The sequence below is a fragment of the Falco rusticolus genome, chromosome 2, assembly GCF_015220075.1.
Source record: "Falco rusticolus isolate bFalRus1 chromosome 2, bFalRus1.pri, whole genome shotgun sequence".
Taxonomy (NCBI): Eukaryota; Metazoa; Chordata; class Aves; order Falconiformes; family Falconidae; genus Falco; species Falco rusticolus.
This window is the reverse complement of record NC_051188.1, coordinates 32,983,281-32,991,201: the sequence shown is the minus strand read 5'-3', so window position 1 is coordinate 32,991,201 and position 7,921 is coordinate 32,983,281. Positions and strand designations below refer to the sequence as shown.

Below are 7,921 nucleotides of genomic sequence, written 5' to 3'. Positions count from 1 at the left end.
TTCCTTCCATACTCACCTGCCTGGGTTGATACACACACTTCTTCAGCTTTCGCTGGCTCTTACAGGTGTGCTGAAATGCTGTGTATTTGACATTAAATCCTAAAGGACAGTTTACACTGATGTCCCTACTTAAGGGACACCGACAAGAGTGAGTTATTCCTTTCCTTGGCTGACCAAAGGCCAGAAGCATTAGCTGGGAGTTAGGAGTAACTAATTGGATGCACTGTGACTACCCAACAACACTGACAATGAGGAATTTGAAGGTGTTTGTTTTTAACCTGGCTGCTTGTCTGAAAAAACAAATGAAATCTGTTCAGCTAAACAAAGGTCCATGCTGGTACTTTCTCTACCAATATTTTTAGTTTTTTCAATCTTAGCTAATATTGCAAGCTCTTTTCTTGATTCCTAATTAATTTAACCAAGTTATCTGCAAGTAATAGTTTAGACAGGAGAAAGATAAGTGCCAGGAGACTCTTGCTGGATTGATAAAAATTCAAAAACATCAGAAGAAAAACTTGTACAAACAATATGGTAGAAGTCATATTTATTGATAAAAATTAATATATCTGCTATAAAATTTGTAACAGTAATGCAACTGAATATTTATTTTGATGCATAAACCTGAATGTTACATACCAAATACAATACAGTAACACTGGTTTCCTCCTTATTTACATGTTTATGAAAATCGATATGCAATCCATGTTAAAAGAACTTGTAATGGAGAATAGTTACATTAGAAAAATAATATTCTTGATAAAGCATTCTTGAGGACTCCAATCACATTTTCAGGCCTCTTTCAATAAGGCAAAAATCCCTGGTACAGCATATAACTTAATTTACAAAATACAATAACTTCAGACACATCTTCAAGTTTTCTTTTGGTATGCTTTTCCTCACTGTAAAATTACTCAATTTTCTTACTAAACAGAAAGAACTTTCAATAACAAAACTTAATGAGTTCTACTACATATTACATATACATCGCTGTAGCTTAGCGACCATAACCAGGCAATCATTCTCCTTAAATGTTTGCTCAATGAGCTTTTCTTAGATGTAGGACATGTAGTATTTTGAAATCATTATGACTGTGGTATCTCTCTTCAGTTTTCATAGGAAACAGATCTGTCACATTTTGAAACTCTTTTTTAAAAATTGTATTTTATTTTAGGAACTGGTGCACAACTACATTTCCACTCACAAGAGAACTTCACAAATGTAACTAAAATTAGGCTTGGATAACTTTGAAAACATACTACTATGTGCCCAAACCCAAATCTCTTACTTTAATACTTTATAACCCTGCCATGCTGTAGGAATTATTCTGCATAGCTTCATTACTAGTCACAGTCAGATAGTTTTAATTCCTTCAAAGGCACAAAACTTCCACCTCTTCTCCAGTGTTGCTCCTACACCAGTGAATTCTTGTTTAAACATGCGTGGCAGTCTCATCAAAAGCATTTCTATCTCATTTGCAGAGATCTGAGAAAAAAAAAAAAAAAGAAGGGAAAATTACAGTGAGAAAGCTGCCCTGTAGATTGGAAAGAGGAAATACGGAGAACATAAATAAGGGGCCAGAAGAAATCCAGGCCAGATGAAAACAACCAACCATTATTATTTTATTTTTTTTAACTTTAGCCTGACATGAATTTCCAGACTCCAAAGCAAGTGCAGATTCCTTGCCAGAATGATTCTGCTGTTGGAAGTGGCATCCTGTTGTAAAAGAAGGACAACTACTTTGTCGGGGCTGCTGCCACACAGCTTGGTACAACATCCATCTAAGAACTACACTTGTGGGGAAACATCTGGTGAGGATGAAGCAAACGGGACCTTATTCTTTCCTCTTATCCCATGAGCTCTTGAATCCTCCTTCTACCTCCATCACTTTTTCTCTTGCAAAAAAGCTAACACAGGGACCTTATTTCTAATCAGCTCACTTCTGTTACTTAGGGCTGACTATCCATGGAGCCATCTTCTCCCAGTTTGGCCCTGTTCAGCAGCCCCAGATAACTCAGCAATAAAGTTTAATAATAAACTCAGCATTGCTCAATGTATTTTCATGGTTTTTAAACCTTAACGACTGGTCACCTTCCTAATGGGAAATATCCTCTTATTGTAGAAAACACTTTCACGAAGGCAACCCTTCTGGTATAATCCGTAGGGAAGTCAAGAAATGAACAGTCACAGAAAATAAAACATTTTTCTGTAGTGATGGTCATGAAGGGAAGAGTAAAGAAATCTATGGGTGCTGCCTTTTATCCACAGGTATCTCCATGGTTTGATAGGCTTCTCTGGCAATGACGTATTTCTGCTTATTCATATTAGTAGGAACCTTCCATGGTGAAAAAATTTCTTTTAAAAATAGTATATATAAACATAAAATATGTTAATTGTACCTCATTCCACCCAAGAGAGGCAAGAAAATTTCTATCAGCTCTTATTTTCCTGAAGAGGTTAGTGTGGCAGAAAGATTAAATGATTTGTTAAAGGTGGTGCCGAAAAATCAGTGTTAGAGGCAGTCTGAAGCCCCAGAGTAATCAGATCCATTTTTTACACACTCTGATGGCAGTAACGGATAGCTGGTTACCTTTGGGTAATGTATCTGAGCTCTATACTGAGCCCTCAGCCCACACGGGTATGCTGACCTTATCATTCCTGTTCAGGTGAGGAATGACAGGCTAACCATGGAAAGTAATTGAAATTCATCTCTGAGATTGCATCTCTGGATTGTGCTATTAAAAAGTAATTTGTTGCTACAAGCAGTTACTTCCAAAATAAACCACTGAGGTCAAATTTTGCAGCTCGCATTTATTATGCAGCAGGTAGGTCCAGTGGTAGCTGCAGGGGCTGGTATGTTGGCACCTCGGAGAGATGGAGACAATGCCCCTTCCATGAAGGCTGTGTTTGCAAGGTTTGATCCTGGCAGCCTCACAGACGCCAACACTTTACTCCTGTGAGTAGAAATCCAAGGACAGAGCCCACAGACAAGCACAAGAAGGGACCGCAGCAGTAACGCAGGAGAAAGTTGAAGTGCTTGGCGGGCAGAAGCAATGAGCAGCAGGGCTGGAGCCCGGGGAGCCAGTATTTTAAATGGTCGGCATTGTTACTCAAGAGATACATAGCTGGAGGGGTCAGCGAGGGAAAAGGCAGAAACTTAGCCATATACTGTGTGTTAAGGAAGGACTGGAAAGATGACTGGGAAGACTGAGCAGACTGGGTGCTGCAGGAAATGGGGATGATGAAGGGAGGTGTACATGTGGCAAAGGCAGGGATCAGAGAAGCAGAAGAGGAATGGTTGCAGATGTGAAACTCTGAATCTAGCAGAACTTGATAAAATTAGATTATTTACTTTTTTTAAAATTGAAATTCATGAGTTTCTCACCTCTTTCTACCATCTTCATTCCTTACTCCCTTTCCATTGTGCGTAGCAGTGGACTGGAAAGCACTAGCAAATCTGAGCTGCCATGGCATGAAAATAGTGCCTAAGAACTTCATCATCCTTCCTCACTTATCCATGCAACCTGTCCTATCTGTAGGGGGCTTCTAGCTCAGGATTTCCTCTGCTTTTAGCTGTATATTTTTTCACAGAAACAGAGGAAGGATCCTCCAGAGGCATAAAGCAGCCCATCAAAGCAGCTGGAAGGTGATCTTGGCTATGGGTGGCATGGGTGGCATGGCTGGATGGTGGCTATTTCACAACTGAGCTTCTCACCTTTGACTGGCTTAACATTCAGTGGAGAGGAATAGGCCCTTTTGGGACTTGATTTCATCTCATCCTACAGTAGATTCTTAAAAGTGAGTCAAAGAATCTTATCCTACAGGGACATATTGACTAAGGACTGCATGAATGACTCATTAAAAAAAACATTTGTAGTATGTTTGCCTCACTTTTGTGTTGGCCACACCTCTGAATTTAATAGGATCAGCCAATTCCTTTATGACAACCTCTCTGCTTCCATGTGGAGACAAAGGGTATGCTTCACGGTCCATTCATGTGTTCATGAAAGTTCATGTTCAGTGTGACCCGTGACTAACAAGTTTTAGATGAATAAGGAATCATTTCCTAAAACTCTGCACAATTTGATGGCCACGGCTACACCTGCTTCTTGTTCTGCTTTCTTTTTCCTCAGCTATATCTCAGGATCATGTATTACAAAATCAGCCAGTAGTCTTTGCTATTTAAAGCTCTGCTCTTCTTTGCCACAAAAAATAGCTAAGCAGCACGAGGCAAAGACCTCAACATAAGCACGTGTACTGCAATTTGCGAATGAATAAAGACTGCAAACCCCCAAGCCCCATATCCCATTATCTTTCTAATGGAAACGCATGAAAAGTTTAACCTGCAGTAAAGAATAATACAATATTTCTATAGAGAAAACAGATTTTGATTAAATTTTTTTACCCTAGAGTCCAACTGCTGCATATAAGACCAAAGATATTCTATATTGGCTCCAAAAGGGTGGACGTGAAGAAATGTGGATATGATACCTGTATTAAAAACAAATGCACACAAAGTATTGAAATTACCTCGGACAATATATCATTAAAACAAGCAAAATAATTCTGAATAGTCTGCTCTTGCAGGTTTTTCAGTATAAATTATGATTCTTATTTTTCTTTACACAACCCAATAAACATAGAAAATGGCACATTTTTAATACAGTCATAATAACATGGTAAACACAATAGCTCATCTTCAGGAATGACAGCAGTTAGCAAGTAAGTGACCAAGATAATATACTGATGAATAAAGGAATTTCTAAACAAAGACTTGCTGGAAGCATTTCCACTACCAATTTTATGCTTGATTTACCAATATAAAATTGTGGATATCGTAATAGTAAAATTATTGCTTTTTTCCCCTTCACTGGATGCTCTGTTGTGAAAACGCTTCATATAATTGTGTCAGAAACCTCACTCCCTCAAATTTTTCTAGTAATTACACTGATGCTGGTTATGAAAACTGTTTAATCTGTATTACCCCTAAGTGCTGCTGAAGAAAACACAAATCCTTTATGACATATTTACTTATTTACTTTCTCTTAAAAGAGAGCCAGTTCTGTCTATCTTCATTGTTATTTACAGGATTGTTGTAAAAGGTATGGGAATAAAAGTGGCTTGGGAGAAGGCAGGATCTAAGTCTAGAGATTTTTTTCTGCAGTGAAATTCAAGTGACAGTATAGTAATGATGACCAGAGAAAACAAGATTTGGTGCATCAGAATCAAAAAAAAAAAAAAAAAAAAAAAAAAAAAGCACTATCCAATTTATCCTCTTCTAAATAAACAGTGAAAATACAAAATGGCATGTGTATTACTTAATGTTTGGGGAGACTTGAAGTGTAAGAATCAGAGCAAATATTTTCAACTCTGTTTGGATGGGTTTCTTAGCTGAACCACCCTAGGGGAAGTTTCTTACATTTAAAGCATAAACACCAGGATTAAAAATGCTTACAAATGACAAAAATGGGTCACTGTATCTTGTGTACTGCAGGCCATTCTTGATGCTGAATGAATTAGGATAATCTTGGATTTCATTTTTCCCCAAATACTGCCCATGGTTGAAAATGATAAGTACAATTTAACTCATTTTAGTCTTGCTTTGCAAAGAACACCTTTTTTCTTCCCTCATTTTTCCAATAACACTTACAAACTTCTGATCTTGCAAAGGGAGGGGTGTGCATTTAATTTTATACTATGCTGAGTCCTAGCAGCAGTTGCCTTCTTTGTGCTGTGTGTGACCATAAGTACACACACAAGAGCTCTTGAAGCAAAAACCAAGACCATCACACTTGGGCGGGTTGACTGGAAATCCAGTTTGTATTCAAATCAAGTTTTCCCAGTGGCATTGCGTTTGTTATGTGTGTTCCCAAGGCTTTTCAATTCAGGATGTTCAAAGCTAGCTCTTTCATATGATGTAAATAAAAGCCATTTGGAAATATTTTGTAGTTATTGACTGGACTTCCATAATAACTTTTTTGTAATTTTTTTTTCTTTTATGCTCCTTTTCTCTAAGACAATATTGAATTTTGTAAAATATAGACAAACCTAGTGAATGGATGGAGGCAAGGCTCGTTTTTCCCTTGCCTCACCTGAACAGGCCTCAGAGGAAAAGATAACATGAAATCCATCTTCTTGAGCAATCTTTTGCCTTTGAATTGTAACAATAAGACAATTCTAGGGGTATCATGACCAGTAATATCTGGGCTGAGATTAGACTGTTTATCTGAGTGTGCCACTGGACATCTGATCGATAAGATGCACTTTGGGACACCGCCACCACTAGTTACAGTCAAATAATGAGTGACCTAGAAAAAGAAGTTTGTTCTGTTCTTAAAATCCCATCCTTGCTACCCTTCTCACGGAAGTTATCTTTGAAAAGGTCCACTGTAATTAAAAGTTCCAAATTTTATTATAATAAGCCAAATCAAATTTCATACATTTCTGTACATCCCGTTGTTCCACTCTCACCAGTCACAGGAAGTTTGTGTACTAAGCCCTTTAAACATTTAAATACATTCTTCACTTTTAAATTACCTTTTTGGTCTGAACTGTCTGAATCCATGTCCCAGCAATAAACCAGCAACTTCCCTGGTGCTTAGCAGATGCAAATGAGTTGCATTTAAACAAATTAAGGTAGTTTTGGAACTGTCACCTACCAGGACACCGCTGATTTTGTGAAAAGACCAAACGAAAGAAATGAAACCTGGTCTTTTAGGTCAGCATTCCTGTGAATGGCAACCATGCCATGGGGAGCACTTTGGACATTTAGGCTCCATGAAAATCTGCCCCACTGAAACCAAATGCAAAACGTGCACAGATATAAATGGGGCATGTTCCCTCCAAGGGTTGCGTGGGTACAGGCAGCGTTCCTGTGTGGCTAAATGCTAGGTACCAGTTAGCTGGCCCACTGTCTAGAAGTTTTAGCTTTTAGGCACTCTTTCGAGTTTATTGTAAAGATTTTATTCTAGGTAAAGGATATGACAGTCCTTGTGGTATTCTTCATAAATATTCATATTGCTAATTCCCTCACCTAATGTAAAAAGCATAAATCTGTCTTGCTTAATACATTCAGTATACATATTTTTTACTTGGTAGTTTGCAAATATTATTTCCATCCCCTTCTCCTTCAACATTTTGTCTAATAATCAGATAACAAGTTATACAATTCTAGCCTGCTATATCTTGATGTAAATAAAGTCTTCATACATTCAGATTGCAAGTCTACATGCAGATCCTGCAATTTTATTCATACCTGAAATCCTTTCATTAAACTCTAGAGAATTTTTCAGAAAGGAAAAGTTCACTTGTATTTTAGATTTTCTCTTACTAAAAGCCATTATGAATACAGATGAAAAATAAAAAATATCTTTTACTTTTATTAACACAAAGATGCGTGTAAATACATATGCAAACCAAAAAACTGTTAAAAGACATGTGTTCTCAAAAATCTTCTTTGGGGTTATCTTACCTATTAATAGTGCCTCTTTCTCTGACTTTAAACCTGGGCTTCGTTTCTCTGAATTTTTCTCTCTGTCTTGGTTGACCAATGCTACTGTCAATACATTGATTTCCTATACAGTTAAAAAAAAAACAACAAAACACAGGTGGTCATGTAGATTTCATTTACTTCAATTAAAGCTGTCTGCTTTCTTTCAACTCTATAAAAAGATCATTACTTTGATTCACATCTAAAGACAAGACAATTATAAATAATTGATTTGTTTGCAGAGTATTAAGACACTTTTTGAAGTACCTTTAAGCCAAGAGCTGCCAAGAAGAGAAATTTTGCTTGTGGAGTAAGTAATAACTTTGTTGCTAGTGCTTCTTCATGATAACAGCTTGAAAGACCTGCCATAAAGCGTGGGGATGGTCAGAAAACTCACATTTTCTAGCTATTAAAGCTGTAAACAAAGACCGCCTC

General features: G+C 37.3%; 1 protein-coding gene across 2 annotated transcripts in view; it reads right to left on the bottom strand.

The window, feature by feature from the left end:
* Positions 1-527: 527 nt before the first annotated feature.
* ENOX1 (ecto-NOX disulfide-thiol exchanger 1) overlaps positions 528-7,921 on the bottom strand; it is a 369,827-nt gene continuing 362,433 nt past the window's right edge. For both annotated transcript variants that reach the window (XM_037378075.1, XM_037378076.1), the window contains 3 exons: positions 7,469-7,571; positions 4,403-4,488; positions 528-1,482 (listed from right to left, as the gene is read on the bottom strand). In XM_037378075.1, the coding sequence (XP_037233972.1) occupies positions 1,351-1,482; positions 4,403-4,488; positions 7,469-7,571 (321 nt within the window). In that variant the 3' untranslated portion in view covers positions 528-1,350. The remainder of the gene's footprint in view (positions 1,483-4,402; positions 4,489-7,468; positions 7,572-7,921) is intronic.